The sequence below is a fragment of the Palaemon carinicauda genome, chromosome 14, assembly GCF_036898095.1.
Source record: "Palaemon carinicauda isolate YSFRI2023 chromosome 14, ASM3689809v2, whole genome shotgun sequence".
Taxonomy (NCBI): domain Eukaryota; kingdom Metazoa; phylum Arthropoda; class Malacostraca; order Decapoda; family Palaemonidae; genus Palaemon; species Palaemon carinicauda.
This window is the reverse complement of record NC_090738.1, coordinates 23,936,435-23,961,213: the sequence shown is the minus strand read 5'-3', so window position 1 is coordinate 23,961,213 and position 24,779 is coordinate 23,936,435. Positions and strand designations below refer to the sequence as shown.

At 34.3% G+C, this 24,779-nt stretch overlaps 1 protein-coding gene across 1 annotated transcript in view; it reads left to right on the top strand.

The window, feature by feature from the left end:
* The first annotated feature begins 7,123 nt into the window (after positions 1-7,123).
* LOC137652706 (cell adhesion molecule Dscam2-like) overlaps positions 7,124-24,779 on the top strand; it is a 466,536-nt gene continuing 448,880 nt past the window's right edge. Inside the window, exon 1 of the mRNA XM_068386108.1 lies at positions 7,124-7,980. Within this exon, the coding sequence (XP_068242209.1) occupies positions 7,887-7,980 (94 nt within the window). The 5' untranslated portion in view covers positions 7,124-7,886. The remainder of the gene's footprint in view (positions 7,981-24,779) is intronic.

Sequence of the window (24,779 nt, the reverse complement as noted above, 5' to 3'; positions counted from 1 at the left end):
AAATAGGAACATCTTCCGTCATGGACAATGCAGAAAATACTTTTACAAGCATTGTCATTGCAAAATAGAGCAAATTTTCAAGGCACGAATTTGAATGTGAATCTAAAAAATGTAAAATCCAGTAGATGCTTAGTCGATTTTGCATAGAGATGGGCTTCAGGGTAGAACAGTGCGGCAGTAACTGTCACGTTTATTCTCTGACATTTGAACTGAAGGTGAAAAAAAAAATGTTAAAATAGTCAACGGCTTCAGAAATATTCCATAATAACTACTCAGAGGTGCATCATTAGCAGTTAGTCTACCCCTACCTCCATCCTGCCTATGAACCCTATCCTTGCATTCACTCGGCTGTTAGGACCTTTCACTTCAAGTATATTTCAGTATATTCCTCCTAAGACTTTCAACCCATACTTCTAAGTTTCCCATCCAATGTCTCTAAATGATAAAAACACCTCAAAACACTGATACTGTATATCTTTTCACTATGGGTATTTTTTTTTACCATCATGTACAGTTGGACACAGAAGTTCCTGACACACCTCGCTCTGAGGAAGTGTACAATGTCACACCCTTACCTTGCGGCGAGTAACCAAACACATAGTGTAGAGAGAGAGATGGCAGAGGAGGTGGGTAATGCTACACATGGGAACTCCCCGTGCAGTATGGGTGTACCTAGGTGCATTTTCTTCAGAGCAAGGGTGTACCAGGAATTCCTCTGCCCAACTGTACCTACGCTTCTTATCCCTTCAGGCCCCCTCATCTGAACAGCTTACATCTTCTTTGTTTCGATTGCATTCCATAATAGTTACTAATAATTTTTCATGGCTTTCTGGTCTACTTGTGATTAGATTTATCTGTCATTTCATCGTCGACATCAAGATATTCATAAAACATCTACACTACATCCAACACATCATCATCATAGTGGCATTCTCTCATAGCTTTATACTTATTAACATTAATTTTCCTTTCACCTTTCGCCATACACAAACAATATCGCAATATCTATCACTTGTATTCACTATCGTCCGTTAATAACTTTCATCCCACTTCCCACGTACTATCTCATATCACTTCTTGTATCTTCGTGACTTTCACCACCATTATCAGTAGTTCCATTTCTACATTTCTGGTCACAAGAAAAACTTCTGATTAATTTTAGCAATCTGCCATCCGCCCAATACTGCCTTAACACTCTACTATCTACTCCTTCATTTTCTATGCCTCAAATCTTACCTATATAAATCCCACAATAAGACCTTTCGGGTACGCAGAGTTCTCAGCCATGTCCTGACAACTCTCGTACACTTGCTATACCTTTCTTTGGAATTTTTCTCTCAAGCCGATACACCTTATTCATCATGGTCAGCCACTTGATTACTCTCTCATCAGTTCACTGTTATGTCGATTGCATTTTATCGTTGCAAATCAATTCCACGACCATTTCCATATACCCAATTTCCCCTTTTACTTAATTCATTTCTCCCTCCCTTTTTACAGCTTCTCTCCATGCATCTCTCTTTCGAAGTATCAGCTGATCATTAACCCTTCTCTCTCCATTAACAGAGCTTGTTTCCCTCCCCATTAATCTGGCTCGCATTCTTCCAAAACGCTTCATTGAATTTCAACCGTTTTCGCTCATACCCTTCACCTCACTACTCAGTATTCCCTTTGTGTTCCTTGCCATTCTATCTTCTAATTTCTTCAAATAATTCAATTGCTATTATCATTTCCCATAAAATACATGGAGATTGATAAATGACTACATGTATGAGGCATATATATATATATGTATATATATATATATATATATATATGCACATATATATATACACATACACACACACATATATATTATATATATATATATATATATATATATATATATATATGTGTGTGTGTGTGTGTGTGTATACCAGTAGAAAAGAAAAAATGAAAAAAAAATCGGAAGGAAAATCATCTCTCTCTCTCTCTCTCTCTCTCTCTCTCTCTCTCCAGCTACAGTGATATCAAGCAATCAGAAATTGCAAAGGTGAAAAACAACAAGAATAAAAAAAGAAATAATCCAAATCCGCGATTAATTGCAGCTCGTCTTCATCCGGAATGAAGGGGAAAGTTAAAATGGAAATATGACGGCACAGTAAAAGGAGAGTCAGTTGCGCCTCAGGCTTTTGTTGCAAAGGTTAAAAGATCAGTCTTGTCAAGATTCCCGTGCATGAAATTCAATACGCTTGTATGCATGTATGAATGACTCTTGTATGTATAAAACAATAGGTGTATGCATAAATGCATGTTTTTTTCTCAGACTTTTTTTCTTTGAGGCAATGGTGCCAATGGTGTTTACCTTTTCAGATTTCAGAAATTATTGATCGGGTGAGTTTGCTAGACTCGTTCACTGTTCCAAAAAGATTAATAAAGCATGTTTCGAAACGTCATTTTTTTTTTTTTTTTTTTTTTTTTTTTTTGGATACCCATTCAAATTTTGACCTGATTCACCGTCGGTTAACTTTGCTGATTGATCTTAATTGATGCATTCATCACTACAAGCCTTGAATAGAGGTGAGAAACAAATAAAGACACTTTCTCCCATGGTGTAAGGACCCCACAGACAGTAGATTTGGGAAGAGCTAGGGTAGTGGTAGCCTACTGGAAACCTCCCTGCCCGGCAATCTGCTGAACTGGGGTTCGAGTCCCTCCCAAGCTCGATGATTTTTTGTAATGTCTACAACTTTACCATCCTCATGAACTAAGGATGGGTTGGGGGAGCCTATAGGTCTACCCTCTGAGTCATCAACAGTCATTGGCTGGCCATCCCTGGTCCTAGCTTGGGCGGAGAGGGAACTTGGGTGCTGACCATATGCATATACGGTCAGACTCTAGGGCATTGTCAGCGTCCCTTGCCTCTGCTATTCATGAGTGGTCTTCAAATCATTAAACCTAAACCATTATTCTTCACTAGACCTGGATTAATTGCTTCTGGCGACAAACCTTTCCAAAATAAAAGAGGAAATTGAGGAGCTACTAGGTCGTTGTAGCAATACCGCCTTTGCTGTAAAGGTCGTAGTTCGATCAGGGAAGGTTGGGTGCATATCCGTGGGGAACGGCGTGAGGCTAGCAACCTCATTCTATATACAATTGAGTGTTTTTCATATTTAGGATTAAAGAATATAATTCCCTAACGCATATATATGTTGCAATTTATATCAAAATATATAAAGTTATTTTTCTTTCTCAAATACAAATAAAGCGTATATACTCGACATACAAGTAAACTCGCAAAGATGTATGCGGGCATAAGCATAACTACATACTGGTCAGTTACTGCTTACAATTAGAATCTTTCAGATTAATGCGCCTTATAAACTGACAACACAATTACTATTTCCTAAACTGCTAAGCGAAATGAACGGAAGGACAGAAATTAAATCCATATACATCCCCATACATATGAATGTAAGTATGAATGTATATATATATATATATATATATATATATATATACATATGTATATATATATATATATATATATATATATATATATACATATATATACATATATGTCCTAATAATTTGTATGCAAAATATGGGTTTTATGTGGCGAGTTGAACGAGCTGTTTGGAAGTACTATGAGTGTCGTGGATTAGAGGGCGCGACCACTGAACTCTGTTATACGTGACAAGGTAGACACCTTGAGAGTATCGGCTTTACAGTGTATTCACGAACATTGTAGAAAAAAAAAAACGTTCCGATGTTTCATTATTCATTGACATATACACACACACATACACACACACACACATATATATATATATATATATATATATATATATATATATATATGCATATATATATGCATATATATATGTGTATATATATATATATATATATATACACATAATCTACATGAAAATGGGTACCAGTGTTTGGATGTGGTAAAGTGAAGTGACATGGGGTTAGTAACCTCATCCTTATAGAATTACTTGTAAAGCAGGTCACACCCCTCATACGGGAAAAACGCCGTATGGTTGAAATAAATGTATGATATCGCTCTCTCTCTCTCTCTCTCTCTCTCTCTCTCTCTCTCTCATCCAATAACTAGGCAAGTTAGGTATTTCCGATCTTCCAGGCATGTCCCTTGTCTTATGGTAATAAGAGAACCGACACAAGTTTTAGAGTAATACTTTAAAATTTCTAAAGTATCAGAGAATATTTGAAAATTAATACTTACTTACTTTTACTCTGAGGGCTGCTTATCTGATCCTGTAAAGCAGGGGAACCCTACTCTCTAAAGGACCTCCACGGTCGCTTTATGTTCATTCCTGAGCATTTAACATTTCACAATGCGTATTGTTCACTTACTGTTTGATCATCACTACCAAAACACTGGCTGAATAAAAAAAAGTTTTCAGTTTCCTCTTGAAAGCCCCAATATCCTCAATTATTTGGATGCCTCGTGGGAGCCTATTGTATAGTCTCAGGGCTGCATATTTAAAGGCTCAAGAGCCTATAGTAGGCATGTATCTAAGTTCTCATAGTTTGAAACCATCTGTAACTATTCTTGTATTAGGACGATTTGTTGGCTGCACAATATGTAGCAATACTCTTAGATATTTTGGACGACCGGTTCTGATAACTTGGTGGGTTATCATTCTTGCTTTAATTGGCAGCCAGTGTAGATCAATTAGTATAGGGGTGATTCTTTCTCTAGGTGGGACACCTTTTGTCTCTCTTGCTCCTCTGTTTACTATGTTTTGTAATTTTTTTAGTTGTGATTTTGGTAGATTGCAGTAGATGGAGTTACAGTAGTCAATTCTAGTGATCACAAAGTTTATCACAAGTTTCTTTAAAGAACATTCATCGAGGTACTTTTTTTTTTTTCATAAAAGCAATATTTCTTAGATGATAACCAGCAGGTTTTACAACATTATTTACTTGGGCATAGAGAGACAATTTGCAGTCAAGAAATACACTTTGATCACAAACTTTACCAGATATCGGCACTGAGTCATTATTTATGTTTATTTGAATATCACTCGAGCTTCTCACGGTGTTTCTCTTTCCCACCACCATGAACTTAGTTTTGTTCTCATTAAATTTAGGTGTTTAATTGCCATCCATTCTCTAATATTATCAAGGATTCAGCATTGTCATCTAATAGAGAAAAAAATCTTTGAAGTCAATCAGAAGACGTGTATATACAGTATATATATGTATATAATATATATATATATATTATATATATATATATATATATACACACACACACATATATATATATATATACACATATATATACATATATATATACACACACACACACACATATATTATATATATATATATATTAATATATATATATACACAGTATACAGATACGTGGAAGCGAGTAATAGTATTACTATACCAGCGCTAATGTACAGTATATATAAATGGAAATCCTCATAAGCGCTTTACATATCCTTGTCCCCTATAAGGATAAATGCGTTTGCAGTAGCTATTCAAGCCAATATACGCATAAATACGCTTTTATTTATTTACTTATTTATTTATTTATTTGTAGCGGAATACGGGAGTATTCCAAGAGTGAACAAGAATGATAATAAAAAAAAAAAAGCTTTGGTGAAGAGATGAAGAAAGGAACTCAAAATATCATAACGGATTTTTAGAAATAAAAGAAGAAATTGTCTTTTGAAGTTTGCCATCTCCCCAAGTTATATCATAAAGCTTCTGGATGCCCTATAAGTTGAATGGAGAGAGAAGAACTGTTCTATTTCTTCAAAGGGCAAATGAATAGACACCGAAATGGGCAAAAATTACCTTTTTGTGATAATGAAACTCTACTATATCACTTGAGTGCAAATGGGAGACGGAAAAGAGAGATTTAGAAAATTGAATAATCGGCAAGGATTGGAATAAGAGAATAAGCGGAGGGAATAATACCAATAATAAAGAAAAGGCAAATGAACCACGATGAACGCCACAAGATACGAGAGTGGGAGCAAGGAGACGCATTGACGTCAACAAATAACACAAAACAGTTCCTTTAAAAAAAAAAAATGTTTTAATAAGTTTCTCAACCAGAGCCTTAAGCCATATTCCTCCGATCGGCTTGGGGATATCAAAAGTATGAAAAACGAATTTATTCCACAAAGATGGTGACCAAGCATCTAAAAGACAAGAAATCTTCCCTCTGTTTCAAGTAGTTGCAATGAAAACGTGAAAATAAATACACACAAACATACATACACACATATATGAAATACACACACAGTATATATATATATATATATATATAAATATATATATATATGTGTGTGTGTGTGTGCATATATATATACAGTATATATATATATATATAATTATTATATATATATACATATATATATAATATTATATATATATATATATATCACCATCATCCTCATCTCCTACGCCTATTGACGCAAAGGGCCTCGGTTAGATTTCGCCAGGCGTCTCTATCTTGAGCTTTTAAATCAATATATATATATATATATATATATATAAGAGAGAGAGAGAGAGGAGAGAGAGAGAGAGAGAGAGAATAGTGTGTATGCATACATGTGTGTAGCATGATTTTTTGCGATAACAACCATTTAAGTATGCAAAAAGAGGACTTATGCCAGTCAATTCATTCTCACAGGTATACATGCCCAACTCTAAATTCATTAACCTTTCAAAAAGTATAAAGACTTAAAGCTTATATATTTTCTTGTAAGGAACCTGCAAAGACACAAACAGGCGTATCCTCCTTTTTCGAGCCTTTCAAATACAGACTTGAAGCAGCACGAACAAAAATTGACATTACGCTTTCCTGACTAACCTCCGCTTCACTTCAACTGCATTAAAAGAATGGGTAATATGATGTCACTCGGCACAACAGCTCCTTCAGCCAAGAGCGCCGGGTTAGAAAAACAGCGCCAAACCGTGAGAGGTCTCAGTAGCGTTGTGGGTCTCGTGCTTAGTGGGTGTACGCGCTGCTCCAGCCTGACACACCCACACGTGCTTTCGCCACCCGGCGTTTCAATTCTTTTTGAGACGGTGGGGCTCAGATCGTTGCTTTCGATTGCAATGGTTTCATAAGTTCGTGCAAAGGAACGCTTTACATTATTTTAGATTTTATGAAGGAGTATTAGTGCTTTTTTACGCATATATGAAAAACTTTTAACGAAGGATGCTGCAACCAGTTTTACTGACAAACTAAAACTATAAAATGACTCTGCGATTTTATAATATCTAAACTGACTAATTTGTCTTTTGAAAAGTTACGTGAAACGGATTCTTGAAGCTGGTTTTTATATACTTGAACATTAGGTCATGAACTTTTTAGAGGCAGATGCTGGTTAATGATAAACCATAAAATGTGAAAAGATATGAACTTGCAGGAATGAATATCTTTATGAAAAACTACTACCAAAATACGATGAACATGAGGTACTGCTGAAGTAATTGCAACACTGAAATCATAAAATTTACTTTTCGTACAATAGCTGCTTTAGCGTATAGTAGGAGAGATGACATTGAAGTGATATGGAAAAAAAATGAACAATGGATACTAATAATATAACAAATAATATGACATTAGTTTTCATCTAGAAAACATATACAAATTTACTGCAAACTGGAAAATATTACGAACAGTCAATTTCCCTAAAAACACATAAAAAAAGATAAGACTGAAATGAAAAAACATATATTTCCCACATATCTGTAAAAGCAAAATAAAAAAAAAATTGTTTATTGAGGAACACCAGTTTATGTCAAAACATACAAACAGAATAAATTTCGAGACTGGATGTGGAAAGTGTAAAACAGAACCCTCACTATGAATTGGATTTGAAATCCGCAACTTCTTATACCGAGTAACAATGAGTGTGAAGGCGAGGCCGCATCCTGGTCTCTTGGGGACACTGCTCTTCTTGTCTTTGCTGATTCTACTTATTGCTATCATTAGCTGCACAGGTAAGTTATATAGATATGTACGGTATATAGACGTACATAATAAAAAGCAAATAAACAAACAGACATGAACACAAATATATATATATATATATATATATATATATACATACATACATACATATATATATATATATATATATAAAACATCAAAAAATGCAGCCATGTCTTGTCAACTGCAGGAGGACAAAAGCCTCAGATATGTCAATTCATGTCTGGGATTTGGCCAGTTTTCTTCACCATGCTGGCCAGTATGGATTGGTGATGGTGGGAGATTTTCGTCTCATCACTCATAGCAAACCAACCTAGTATGGGTGGCCCTGACTAGTACAGCTTTCCATACATACATTCATACACCTCCCTCTCCTAGCTCATCAGAGAAGAGGAAAAGTTTTCCAAAATTATACGTAAGTTTTTTACTTGTTTTTATTTATTGGTGTACTTTAATTTTACTGCCCACTTTTCACTTAAAAAGGGAAGCGTTAAATTTTAGATAAGTTTATAGGCGAATGAGAAAACGTGAGAAAAAGGAGGTAAAACTACGGTGAAAATATTGAGGAATGTGAAAATAAAGAGGTGGAAAGGTAAGAAGGTGGGAATAAGGAAAGAAATGGGAAGTATATGGAAGGGGAGGGGAAAGCTAACAAGATTTAACGTAAAATTTAATTAAGGGAAGCGAAGATGGTAGAGAGAGAGAGAGAGAGAGAGAGAGAGAGATCATTAATCAAGAAAGGAACAAGAGACAAGAACAAGTAATGAAGAGATTAATGTAGCGTAAGAAAGAAAATAAATGAAATTGTGATGAAGAAGACGGAGAAAAGGGTGGAATTATTACCTTCATAAATACAGTACAAGAACAGATAATTAAATTACACTGTGCTGAAGAGAGATCGAGTGCAAGTAATTTTGTGAGAGAGAGGAGAGAGAGAGAGAGAGAGAGGAGAGAGAGAGAGAGATTACACGAAACTAGAAAAGAAATAAAAGTGTCCGAGAAAACTGTCAAATTGAATACTAAGGGAAGGGAATGAATTGTACAATAAGTAAACTGTTCTGTACACATATAATGGCAATCGTAACAACAATAATGAATATGAAGAACGATATACTCCCCCCCCCTCTCTCTCTCTCTCTCCTCTCCTCTCTCTCTCCTCTCTCTCTCTATCTCTCTCTTGCCGGACAGTTTTTACGCTATCAATGCAGCTGATATGCTGCTGCCAGCCTCTGCTAGCTTCGTCCGAGGAGCTAAAGATGTCGAAAAAGTTTTGCCCAAAATACAAAACTTCCATCTGCTGAAACTATCCTTTTTTTACTCCCTTTCTATATTCATCTTATACTTGGCTTAAAGGAAATGAAGAGGGGAGAGAGAGAGAGAGAAGCTTTGTATAGATCGGGTCCTGAAATGCACCACATTTAGAGCATAAAATTGACTACTTAGAAGACGTGTTTTTTAGACAGTTCGTTTCAGATAATTTATGCATGGAGAGAGAGAGAGAGGAGAGAGAGAATTCTTTTTAAACATCTACCTATACTAAGATTACGTGACAAATAAGTCAAAAGATATCATAAAAATAGTAAAAAATATTAATAGATTGACTTAATAAGAGAGAGAGATGAATTACTTTATAAACACTTGTCTCAGCCAAGGTTATGAGACAAATAAGTCAAAAGCTATCATATTAGTAGTAAAGAAAATTTTTCTTAAAAGACTGACTTACTAAAAAAAAAGTAGATAAACAAAACCTGCATTGAAGATGACCGATCAGCGTATATACTAAAGCAGTAGGACCAGTATGTCCCTGAAAACGAATCTGCCGAAAAAGAGGACAGTAATAAACGCGTATCATGAAGAGAAACGTCGACTGAAACATTCATAAAGAGGAAATAATCGAAAAACGAAGAATGTGGGGAATTGGGAAAGGACGAGAAAAACGAACCATTGGAAATAATGGACACTTGATAAAAGTCGTGTGAAGCAGAATGAAAATTGAGGTCCATAACAGTTAGGGAAGTACAGTACATAAAGCAGATCAAAATATATAAATATGAAAAAAGATATTTTGTTGCTATTACTGAATCTGCAGGGAAGGAGAGAAGGCCCTGAACTTGCCGGCAAACATCACATTTAAGAACTCCATGCAACCTTACACAACATCCAAGTTTATTGGCTCTCTCTCTCTCTCTCTCTCTCTCTCTCTCTCTCTCTCTCTCTTGAAAAATGGTAATGACTTTTAGGCTTTGCTTAAGGTTTGAATTTTCTTTCGTATTTAAATTTATCATTAAAAGTATTACCCTATTTGACAGTAGTCTAACATCTAATTACTATTTCCTTTAAACAATTTTACGATGATTTCTACTTTCTTCAGATTTTTTCCTCTTCAGCTTCACTTTCATAAATATTACTGAAATGTCCCCCCATATTTCTTAGAAAGTTCTCGCTAGCAATCTGTACGCTCTGTTTTTATAAAAGCAATATAATTCGAATACGGCAATTTCCCCTGAAAAGCAAAGCACGCATCGAAAAGCAATATTCCAGAATCATGACATCACTGCTTGTCTCATTGGCTTTCTCTTCCTATCATTTTGCGCACTTTTATTCGTGATTTGGAAGTCGAGGGTTTGTAAAAGGGCGTAAATTTAGGTATGAAAGTTTCTCTCTCTCTCTCGTTTCGCGCCAGAAGTTGGCGAGTATGTAGACTCATTTTCTGCGCAGTGGAAGAAGATACGTTAGCGTGTAGTGCTGTTTCTTTTTCAAGTGTCAAGGTGTCGCTCGGAGATATTTTCCCCGGCGTGGTTGATGTTGAGGATGCATTGTGTGTGTGCAATAGATGCTGAATATTATTCTCCATATGTCAAGAAGTACTCGTTTTGCTTGAGGTTTACATTTGAGTTTTGGGAAAGGAGTAACGGAGGAGTGGCATGGGGGACAACAGTCGGTGTGAGGTAGCCGATTGTTCGCTTCTCAGAAACAGCAATTTTGTAAAGGATATTTTGGGAAGCGTCTTTTACTACAGGCGTCATCCTGCGTATAATAGTAAAATCTTGAACGAGAGAGAGAGAGAGAGTGAGTTTGTCTCAAAAACATATAATCATTCTAATGCCTATAAATAATATCTTTATGTATAACACGTATTCAAACACCGAAAGCCTATTAATAAAACCAACACCCAAGCAGAGAAGCAAGAAGAAAATAAAACATACAAAAAAAGCCATATAAACAAACCCAAACGAAAGCACAATGACGTGTGGCTGGGAGACAGTAAAAATTGCTCAATCACGTACCAACTATCCTCTCGTTTAAATTCTCCAACAGACCGGCGTTTTAATTCAGGGGAGTAGGTAGGGTGAATTACAATTCTTTATCTCGACGGGAAGATGTTAAAAGAAGTATCTTTCCTTTTCTCTCTTAAAGGTTTAAAGGTCGCTCATGAATGGCAAGCAGGACAATGCCCTAGAGGCTGACAAAATATTATACGATCAGCGCCCAAGCCCCTGTCCACCCAAGCTAGGACCAATGAGAGCCAGGCAATGGCTGCTGATGACTCAACAGATAGATCTACTGGCTCCCCCAAACTCTCCCAACTTAGCTCACAAGGATGGTAAGGTTGCAGACACTAAAGGCACTAACGAGTCTGAGCGGGACTCGAACCCCCGTCTGGAAAACACCAGGCAGAGACGTTAACAATCAGGCCACAACAACCTTATGAGGATAATCTTAAAAACTGCTGCTCTGGAAGGAATCTACATGAATCATGGTATCAGTTGACCAAATGATTGATTGATTCCTTTAAAAGAGAGGGCGTCACAAGAATACGGTCTCATACGACAACATATTTTATAGGTACAAAGAATTCACTGGTTTGATAGACAGAACTTTGGGTAAATACGGCACTTAGCTCGTATATATAATATATATATATATATATATATACATACACATATATAAATATATATACATATATATGTATATATATATACACATATAGATCTAAGGGATCTTGCCATACTTCTGTGGAGCGACAGGTCAGTTTCAAGAGGAATTTATGTTAATTCTTAATTAGCTAATGAGAGAGAGAGAGAGAGAGAGAGAGAGAGAGAGAGAGGTTTACATCTTCATATTCTTGCTTTACATTTTCTGACATCATTTCCTCACTTTCAAAAGCATTGATGCCTTGAAGATAAAGATCTTTTTTCTAGTATTGTTTTTCCCAAAGGAGCCATATGCAGAGGAACAGCGAAAAGACGTGGTAACAAAAATTCAGCCAACAAGTAAATAAATGTATAAAACATAAGAGAAAGAGAAAATAAGCCGATAAACTATTAGCAAATCAGTCTTTATAAGCTTCCTAAACATAAAAGGGATAAGCTGAGAAGCATTACAATGTAACCATATTAAATAAATTGGATCTCCCGGGGTGCCATACTGACAAGATACCATACCTTCAATACAAGGCTGGTTCAATCTAAAACAAAAAATATTTTGACCACAATTGTATACAAGTGTAGAACTTCAAAAGTTCAAACTTGCAACAAGTGTCTTTTATGTTGAACAGGCTGAAATAAGTTTTCTTATAGTTTATATATGAAAGGTCTGTTTTAATGGTGTTACTGTTCTTAGAATATCTAATTTTAATTATTCATTACTTTTCATATAGTTTACTTCTTTATTTTTCTCCTTGATGGGTTATTTTTCCCTGTTGGAACCCCTGGGCTTATAGCATCCTGCTTTTCCAACTAGGGTTGTAGCTTAACTAATAATAATAATAATCATGATAATAATGATAATTATAATAATAATAATAATAATCATGACAAGAATAATAATAATAATAATAATAATAATAATAATGATAATTGTAATGATAGACGAAAGACCCCTTAAGGTACGTGACCTTCAGCAAAAGAAACTTTCAAAATACATCGGCTGTTCTTGACAAATAAATTAAGAGTTGAAAACTACATAGAGTTTTATCAATACCGTCTCTCTCTCTCTCTCTCTCTCTCTCTCTCTCTCTCTCTCTCTTAATATGTGAAAGCAACATCATCGCTGATACCATGATACATTGCAATCGCAGATGATTGGGATGCAGTGGTTACGTCACAATTTTTCATTTATTTTTTACAAAGATGTGGGTCGAATGAAGGTGTATAAAACCGAGAGGAAGAATATATATATATATATATATATATACTGTATATATACATATATATATATATATATACTGTATATATACATATATATATATATACTGTATATATACATATATATATATATATATATATAGCTTCTTTTGTCTACCAGATTTTAGATGTGACTTCAGTAACTTCAGTCTAATAATGAAAAATCATTGTTGTAATAGTTAACCTAAAAAAAACCTAACATTAAAAATATAAAAGAATAGTAAGTTAATAAGAAGACTCAATATATATATATATATATATATATATATTAAAGTGTAAAATCCACAGGAAACAGGAAAGGAAAAGACCAGGTACCAAGCACTTTCGTGTATTATGTATACTTCTTCAGGGTACAAAGTACTTTGTACCCTGAAGAAGTGTACATAATACACGAAAGCGCTTGGTACCTGGTCTTTTCCTTCCTGTTTCCTGTGGACTTTGCACTTTAATATCTGTCACGTGCAGTTTTGTGACTGATAAGTAATATATATATATATATATATTTATATATATATATATGTATATATATATATATATATATATAATATGTGTGTGTGTGCGTGTGTGGGATTTAATGAAATGAGACTTATGAGAACAGATAAAGGATGATATTCAATATTTTGAACAAATAGGCGCAACGCAAACATATTTTGATTATGCATGTCGTGATTCGTAACTGTCATATATGAGGATTACCCTCTCTCTCTCTCTCTCTCTCTCTCTCTCTCTCTCGTTTTCCTAAGCTACCGTTCTGTTTACTTTTTTATTTATTACTTTGTTTATTTGTTACTTTAGTTAGTCGAATTTCCTCCTGAATTGAGAGAGAGAGAGAGAGAGAGAGAGAGAGAGAGAGAGAGAGAGCAGACCTAATGGAAATAAAGGCGAGACCGAGAGAGAAAAAAACATGAAGAAATAAAAACCCCTACAATCAAAGTGTCATGGAAGACAGCACTAAAAGAGCACGTAATAAACTTGAGAGAGAGAGAGAGAGAGAGAGAGAGAGAGAGAGAGAAGAACCCACCATAATTGGACCAATTAAAGGCCTAATTACCCATGCGGACGCCGTCGGCTGGCTGTCACTGTCCATTTGAAATCTTCTTTTTGGGAATATCTCTTAATCTCTGAAATTTGCAAATCATTTAAGTAGTCGTGAGTGAACGCTTCGGAGATGGGTGGTGGGAGGGAGAGGGGGCAATTGGAGGGGGATGGGGAGAGGGGAGGAGGGAATTTTATCCTGAAGTCTATCGAGGGATTTAGAAGCTGAAGGCGCTTTATCGGTAATTTAACTGGGAGTTATTGCATAAATGTCAACTGCTGATTTTCTGTCAATGATGGGTATAGAAAAGTATTCACGACGAGTATTCTATGAAGGTAACGTTCGAATGTCTTATTTTAATCTTTATGTTTTTATATTGTTCCATTCATGACAATTACTCGTAAGTATGTCAGATGTGTAAGTTTCCGTCAAAAGAGGAGAAATTTGGAATTAGCTTATAATTTTCACTAAAGATTCTATTCAATGTTATAACGATTCAAAACTTTTACAGTGAAATGCTCAGATACTAAAAATAGAAATCCCATTTCAAGCTAAATGAAAATGTTTATAAATGCATTAAAATTGAGAAAATTACATCATCAACAATAATGAAAACATCAACAGTTTTGGTTTTATGATCAATGATATTTATGCCCACGTGCTATGTTTACTACAAAAATTTCATTCATGGATTTCCTAACACAATGTCGCCTTCATAAATATACAAGCAGAACTCCATAAATACAATAACCAACGATGTCATCGATGAATTAAATAACTTAGTTTCATTCATAATTTCACCAACCTGAATTAATTCCCAACATTACCAAGATAATTTGTCATTTAACTTATCCCAGCAATTACAGGAATGGATTTGTAATCATTATTTCTTCTATTTTCAATTTTCATTAATGTTTCATTTTTGACACTAATGGAAACGGGAACGAGTCAATATAAATTATATATCTAAAACTCATTAAGGAGAAATATCATTCCGTTGTCCTACATAGTTGGGTTTGAGAGTGGCCGATATAATGTGATTTTGTTCTCTATATCTGTTATTAATCCAGCTAATTACGTTGACCAATTCCTTATTAAACTACTCTTTTATCCCAGACCACTGAATAGCGAATAACTTTTTCTGAAAACTGAATGGAAAAAAATATATAAGTAACTATTGAAAAATTAAGGTGTCTATTATCAACTTACACTGAAGAAAAAGAAACTACTGAATCGAATGATTGTATTTAAAACACCATGTTTAAAGATTATAAAACCAACCGTGTTAAGAACATATTGAAAAACCTCTTTCTTGTAAATCTACAATATGCTCATGCCCTATTTCAATACTTTTTCTACTATAAATAATTTCATATCTACTAGAAAATAAGTAGATATGATTAAACGTGTTTCATATACGTTAGTGTTGAATATAAACGATGCTGCTAATTCAAATTCCAAAAGAACGTAAAATACCAAAAAAATAGATAAAAAGATAAAAAAAAACCTTGGAGATTAAACACATTCCCCTCCTTTGATAAGCGCGCATCGTGACTGAAAAAATACGGAACTTTGGTACGCATTTCTAACATTGGCATTAAAATTTCACATTTATACGATTTAGTTTTAAAATTCTTCATCCGATTTAGGTTTCCACTATGAATAAACTCTACGGGAATAACCACCGCATTTCAATATGTTTGTTGTATGCTCTTATTAAAGTTACCAAGATAGGAATCGTACGAGTAAGAGACTCAAAGCTCCAAACAAAAGGCACAGGCCTAATTAACACTATCTCTGGAGAATTAATGATTAGAGTAACGGATAATCAGGAATGGTCGCTTTCTCGCATACAAGCTACTGCCATTAAATGCTGGAAATTATATGGAAACTGTATTATGGGCTCTCAGATCTCAATGAAAATCTGGAATTCGCTTCATTGAGAAGTGGTTGGCGTTTCTGAATGAATTTCGGATAATATACCTTCATATGAACTGAGATTTAGATTAGATGAGGTAATATATATTTCTAGGAAAATATAGTCGAATTTTTTTCAAAATAAAATTGGAAGTTACAGGGGTAAAAATTCCGAGACCAGGAACCTAAATTCAATTTGTGATTGCAATTTATAAGAGAGAGAGAGAGAGAGAGAGAGAGAGAGAGAGAGAGAGAGACAGAGAGACAGAGAGACAGACAGACAGAGTCTTGAAATAAGGTTGATCACATTTTAAAAAACGTGTGTGTGAGAGAGAGAGAGAGAGAGAGAGAGAGAGAGACTTAAAATAAGATTGATCAAATTTAAAAAAACGATAGAGAGAGAGAGAGAGAGAGAGAGAGAGAGAGAGAGACTTGAAATAAGGTTGATCACATTTTAAAAAACGTGAGAGAGAGAGAGAGAGAGAGAGAGAGAGAGAGAGATATTCAAGTAACTACAGTCCGTTCCGTTTTCATAAAGGCACTAGGAAAAAAAATGATTCTCCCTCTGAATACAATGAGTATCTCAGAAGACTAGAAATGAGAGAGGGGAGAAAATAAACATTAGAATAATGGCGACGATCAACACTCCAGCCTAAGGACGCAAACAGAGTCAATGCTCCTCTGTCGTGTGCAGAATGGGAACGCAGGATCTAATTTAACTGGGGAAGCTCACAATTCATGCCAGATGAATTCAACGTTCCCTTTAATTTCGTGAACTTTTCTCTAACTTTCACTGAAAGAAGATAAAAAATAGATTTCATAATCCAGTTTGAGTGTCTGTATAAATCTTTGCTTATCGTTTGTTTTCCAGGGAAAATAATAACAAGATATTTGCAAGAAATTATATCAAGTTAATGAAATAAAAAGACAATATCATATTCAATGGTCCCAATATAGAACCCAAAGCATAAATACCTCCCTCCCTGTCATCAAATTCACGTTAGATTTGCCTTTTTTATTTCCTCAACGTGAAATAACATGCAGGAATTTGGAAACGTATAGAATAAACACGCAGATATATATATATATATATATATAATGTATGTATGTATATATATATATATATATATAATATATATATGCATATGAAATATATATAAATTTATACATATATTATTTACATAAATTTATATATATACATATATATAAATTTATATATACATATATATATATATATATATATATAATATATATGCATATATAATATATATAAATTTATACATATATTATATACATAAATTTATATATATACATATATATAAATTTATATATATATATATATATATAGTGCCAAAATACCGAGAGACCTAACTCTCTATCCTCATGGTACCCTTCGGAAATGAAACCAAGACACACAAGAGAGAGAGAGAGAGAGAGAGAGAGAGAGAGAGAGAGAGAGAGCCTTTGGTCTTAGTATGCAGTTGGTGAAGGTGTTGTAATGAACACCTTATTGCACTAATAGAAGACCGCGTGCGTAAACTTTTAACTATAGCAATATCCCCTCAAGGAAGAGACAAGATGAAGCAGTTGAGGAAAGAAGGAGTGGAGAGGGAAGAATAGGAGGGGGAAAAGGGAAATGATAATTATTAGGGAAGAAAGGAGGAAAAGAAAGAAGCTATAACGGCAAAGAATACAATAATTAATCTCATAACTAAATAGAGATTAGATAAATGTAGCATATATAAGAGGGAAGAAAACATGGAGGCGGAAAGGATACGAAAGAATGAAGTAATAGGTTTTTCATTAAATGCAGTTTGATTGGACAAAGGCCTACTGATGGCCGATGGAAAACGACGCTAAACGTCCTTTCAGAACTCACATTGGTAAGAAAATGGTTACGAAGGAATTTTCCAAAAACTTATGAGGAAACGATTATGCAACAATGGAATATTCTCTCTCTCTCTCTCTCTCTCTCTCTCTCTCTCTCTCTCTCTCTCACAAAATCAAATTGATTTTGAAAAATAATAGTCATTAGAAAAAGTCTGGGAACATTTCGCAGCAAGAGCACTCTTATAGGGGTTTAGGTTTTTTTTCAGGCATCGGAGGGTAAAGTTTTCAATAGATCATTTATGACTTCCCAACTTCTGATACAGATCTATCTTCACAGGTCATTAATCGCAAGTTGTCATGTATTGAAGGAAAGTGCAAAAGATGAAATCTAAATATACGAACATGCGCATAAACCCACACACAGATAGTCGTATCGGCTGAAAGGAAAAGTAGGCAATGCTACATATGATCAGTGGGCAAGTACGTCCGCAGACTAACATTAGGCTAACACCATCCCATTATTGTTTGCTGAAAAAGGAAACAGCAGTATCTGGAAGAACTACATAACTCAAGTGGCATAGAATTTACACGTATTTCTCAGGCCGCGGTAACACCAGCCTTTGTTAATCTAATACAAGTGCATTAAGTTCCACAGCTTGTCGATGTCCATCATTAGAAATGGCTCCAGTTGTTATTGTGTGTGTATATATTTATACATACATACATACATACATGTATATATATAATATATATATATATATATATATATGTATATATATATATATATATATATAACATATACATATATATATATATATATATATATATATCAACAAATGCAGCCATTTCTAGTCCACTGCAAAACAAATGCCTCAGATATGTTCTGGTTCAGGTCTGGGGTTTGGCCAGTTTTCATCACTACGCTGGACAGTGTAGATTGGTGATGGTGGGAGACTCTAGCCTGATCGCTCAGAGCAAACCAACCTAGTATGGATGGCCCTGACTAGCACGGCATTGTTAATCACGGCGATAGATAATCCCTTCACCACGAAGGTAACCCCATTCAAAAAGGGATATGTATATATATATATATATATATATATACATATATATTTATAAACTGTATATATATACATACATATATATATATATATATATATATGGTACTTGAGCATGTTACTCTGCGTTATAATGAACAGATTTTGGTCGCCGCTGAAACTTTGTCTATTCATTATATATATATATATATATATGGTACTTGAGCATGTTACTCTACGTTATAATGAACAGATTTTTGGTCGCCGCTGAAACTTTGTCTATTCATTATATATATATATATATATATATGGTACTTGAGCATGTTACTCTACGTTATAATGAACAGATTTTTGGTCGCCGCTGAAACGTTGTCTATTCATTATACATACATACATATATATATATATATATATATATAAACATGAATAAATATCAACATCTAACACGTGTAAATTATAATGTATGTACACAGCAACGAAAGGAGAAATTAAAATTTAATTAGTTATCATTTTAATCTTGATAATTTAGACCCCAAATGAAATATAAAAACACGTACATTTCGTATATACACAGAACATAGGATTCCTAAAAGTCAAGCTTCTCAAACAATTCAGATAAGTCAAATTTAAGAAAAGAGAATATTTAAGGGTCAATGGAAGACAACAACAGCAAACAACAAATGCAGCCGCTTATAGTCCAGTGCAGGACAAAGACCTCAGATATGTTCTGGGATTTACCCATATCATCACCAGGCTCGCCATTCCAGATTGGTGATGATGGGAGACTTTAGTCTAATCGCTCACATCAAATCAAGCTAATATGAGTGGCCTTGACTAATACAGCTTTCCTGATCATGGCGATACACAAACCTTTCCACCACGCTAAGGTATCCCCACTCAGAAAGGGCAAACAGGGCTTAAATTCACAGTTCTAACTGGTGAAAGCCAGATTGGGATTCGAGTCCCGCTCAAACTCGTTAATTTCTTTGGACACTGCAACTTCACCATCCTTGTTAGCTGAGGGTGGGGTGGGGGTGGGGTGGGGGGCGGGTGGAGCCTAGAGGACTATCTGCTGAATCATCAGCAACCATTGCCTGGCCCTCCTTGAGCCTAGCTTGGGTGGACAGGGGTCTTAGACGCTGTTTATATGTATATATGGTCAGTCTCTAGGGCATTGGCCTGCGCGAGAGTGCCTTGTCACTGCTCCTTACCTCTGTCATTCATGAGCGGCCTTTAAACTCACATCACTTCAATATATATCCTGGAAACAATGTTAATCATCTGTAAAAAAAGAGTATTTTTTTTAGAATCCATGCCTTCTTTTGTTCTCTATTAATCCTTCCTTATCCTCTTTCTTAAAGTCGACTTCTCTGAAGTTTTAAAAAAGCTGACCTCTTTCAGGAAGTCTATGTTTTGTAATAAATACGATATATTTGTGTTTTTATTCAATTTTGAGTCTGACTACGGACGGCAATGTGACGAGACTGATGCTCCAATTACGATTCTTATATTTAATTTAGTAAAAATATGTATGTATATTTATATAACCTTATATATAAGCATATTACGTAGAGTCGTCGCAGGCATGATTTCGGATAAGAGGCATAGGTTCCAAACTGTGCCCAGCTAGAGGCTGTTATCATAAATGAATTTCCAATGGATATATATTCCCAATGGTAAAATTCGATATAAAATGCCATTGTGGTAGATATCTATATATATGTGTATACACACATATATATACACACAGTATATATATATATATATATATATATGCATGCATGCATACATACACACACACACGCACACACACATATGTGTATGTATATATATATATATATATATATATGTATGTATATGTGTGTGTGTGTATGTGTATATTACACATCTTGAAGACCCAGATATCCACCCCCAAAGATCCTACATTCTTTCTCTATTCCCGGTTAAAGAGCAGTTTAAAACACATGGTTTAGTCCATTGAGGGAAAATACGATAAGAAATGCACGAAATAGCGCGTGAAGAGAAGTCGTCGAAGATAAGGCCGTCTGTATTTCTTATCTGAGGACGTTTATATATAAGGTGGGACAGTCTGTCGGTCAGCTGTTTCCCTCAAACCCCAAACCCAGACTAACCTCCCAGGATCCACCAACACCCTACTATTAACTTTCAACCCCCAACGCCCCCCCCCCCCTTGTGGACCTTCTTATCCAATGTGAATAAATCACAGCAACAAAAGACTGAAAATGATAAGACAAAAATACACAGTGACGAAGAGGGAGATATTTTTCTCAGTCTTTTTTTTTCTTAACCTGTTTTCTCACTAAAGTAAAATAGATGGTTCACAGGTCACACCTTACCCTTCGACTTTACAACGGTTTTCGGGTTGACACTGTATGTTTTCATTCTGTTTATTTATCTGTTAATATTTCCTTGGAAGTGTTTTGTACCATAACAACCCACTCACACACACACACACACACACTATATATATATATATATATATATATTTATTTATATATATACATATATATATAATATATATATCATATATATAATATATATGCATATATATATATATATATATATAGTATATATATATGTATATATATATATATCCAATGCCAAGATCTTAATCAGACAAGCATACATTAATATACAAAACTAATATATAAAAGCAGTATACTTTAAATTAAATGCATATAAAATATACCGCACATTAGTTTTCTGATAGATAAACACTTGTACGGAAATGTACAAACGCATATAAGAACAATTGCAATATTGCATAAATACATTTAGATTTAATAAGAGAAACAAAGAAATGAGAGATAATAATGCCTATACACCCACATCTCTATGAGAGAGAGAGAGAGAGAGAGAGAGAGAGAGAGAGAGAGAGAGAGAGGATATAATTTCCTCGTGCAAACATGTTTACATTAAGATTCACGAGGCCCCTTTCGACACCTTCCTTCTATGAATAAATTTATGATATGCTTATAAACGCCTAAGGAACTGAGAGAGAGAGAGAGAGAGAGAGAGAGAGAGAGAGAGAGAGAGATATGAGGGGATCTGTTTTCTTAGGGACGGTTTCTTCTCCATTTCTTCCTGTGTTGGCTTTCCCCTCCTTGCTTTATCCTCTTGTTTGTTTCTTCTTCTACTTCTTTTCCTGAGATTTCTTCCTTTCTCTTTTAGACCTCGTGTATGATTCCTTCTTTGTCTTTTTTTTTTTAGTTACTTTGACATTCTCTCTCTATATTATTTTTATTTTCTCATATTATTAATTTCTCTTGTTTATCCTATATTTTCTCCTATTGCTAAGGCAAGTTATTTCTACTTTTTTCATCGTTGTTTTCACGGTTGCTCCTTCTTGTATTTTCTTCATTCTCATCTTATTCTTTTTCTTATCATTATTATCATTATGATCATCATACGATGGAAAACCCCTTTCTAGTGTGATTTTTTCTAAGTGAGAAGTTAATTATTATTAATTTTCTTTATACGCGAATATATATATATATATATATATATATGTATGTATATATATGTATATATATACATACACACATATATATGTGTATATATAATATATATATATATATATATGCATATATATACACAAACACACACACACACACACACATATATATATATATATATATATAAATATATACATACCCACACATTCCATCTTACCTCACTTCCCTCTGCATAGTTCTATTTCATTCTAATTTCTTCGTGACTTACTTGTTTCACATATCGTTATTTTTCTTTTGTCTATATTGAACTGTTGCAACCTATTTCTTCCTTTTCCTTTCCATTTATACCTCTTTAGACTCCTATTTCTCTTTCATTTCCTTTTTCCTGTTTCCTTTCTCCCATTCTCCTCACTTCTTGTTAGTATTTTCTTGTTTTATTCCACTTTCTTTATGGAATACATTCGATTTTCCCTCTGTTATCATTCACTTCTTAACTTTCTGGTTTCATTTTCCTAAGTTTCATTTTATTTTCTCTTTTCGTTTCTTTTGCTTTTCTATGGAATAAATTTTTCTATTGCCATTACTTTTCCTTAATCCATCAGACTTCCTTCAATCTTTTTTATCTTCTTATCTTCTATTAGAATAACTTTAGATATTCCATTTCTTTCAGGTCCACTTTTTATTCGTCCTTATTTTTTTCATATTTTCCTTACCTCCTTTTCTTCACATTGGTTTTCTTTTAAGTTTTATTACTTCATTTCCAGTCCGCTTTAACTTTTTCCTTTTTTTTTCATATTTTTCTTTCCTCCTTTCCTTCACACTGATTTTTCAAGGTTTCAACATAGTTTATCCCTTAATTTTCTTCTTTCTGTTTTCTTTCCCTCTATTCTAATCAATGCTTTCTGTGTATCTTTACACCTCTCCCATCTTTCTTTAAAATTTCCTATTGTCCCTTTACTTCCTTTTATTCATCCTGTTTTTTCATTCCCCTCTTCTTGCCTCCCTTTTTCTCCTCATTTATCTCACCTCATTTTTTTTTATTTCTCAATGTCATTTTCATGTGGCATTTCTTACCTCCGAAAGGTAATTGGATTTTACATAAAAATTTGCAGCTGTACTTTTTTTTCAGGAAGTGTAAGAAGGCGGGGAAGGGGGGGGGGGGTTTAGCAGGGGATAGGCTGGGGGCTGGCGGGAGAGAGGGGGAGGGGAAGGGGGAGGGGAAGAGGGAGGGGGAGGTCTTTTGCCTGTCGATGACACTGCTGGCTAACTCGTAACTGTGATGTCTCTTTAATGGAATCAACCAATTCATCCTTGGGAATTTTTGTTTTACAGTTTCGACAACTTTTTTTCATCGTAATTCTTCAGGTTAATAGCATTGCTTTTTCATTTAGTAGGACGATATTCAATTTAATTTGATATTTCTAAATATTTTTGCCTTCTATCACCTTTCGTCGAAGTAAACTTAGATTAGCTATTATTATTATTATTATTATTATTATTATTATTATTATTATTATTATTATTACTAGCCAAGCTACAACCCTAGTTGGAAAAGTAAGATGCTATAAGCCTAAGGGCTCCAACAGGGAAAAACAGCCCAGTGAGGAAAGGAAATAAGGAAATGCATAAATGATGAGAATAAATTGACAATATTTCATTAAAAAAACAGTAACAGCGTCAAAACAGATATGTCCTATATAAACTATTAACAACGTCAAAAACAGATATGTCATATATAAACAATAAAAAGACTCATGTCAGCCTGGTCAACATGTTTCTCCATATTTTATCGTATTTGTTAAAACTATTTGTTTGTTTTTATATTTACCGCAATTTCCCCTTTCTTCATTTTCCATCCGAATAATTCTTGATTTATTCTTAATCTAAAGTGGTTTTCCAACTTGTTCATTTATACGAAAAAGGCCAAAGGCTATTACTTAAAGTAGTTCTCTGTCAATCAATAAGTGACACACGGATTACAGTTGGTTTTAATTAACCATGGCCAAGCTACTACGTGCAGCTAATCTCTCCTCTATGCTGTTATAAAGGAAAAATGCAGATTTAAGGCAGGTGGGAAAGGGGGCCGGGTTAGATACCGTACGTGGAGGAAAAAAGGTTAGATATGAGCCACGATTAATGACGACCTAATTTAGATAATAAATAAATAAAAGTTAATGAAAATTACATAAATTGAATAAACATGGTTGCAATAAAACTCAAGTTATAATAATAACGAGTTATAGAATAAAGGTTAACATACTGTGTGAGTGACTAAAAAATCAAGTGAAAATTAGGTAAAATATATAAACTTGTTTGTAACAAAAATCA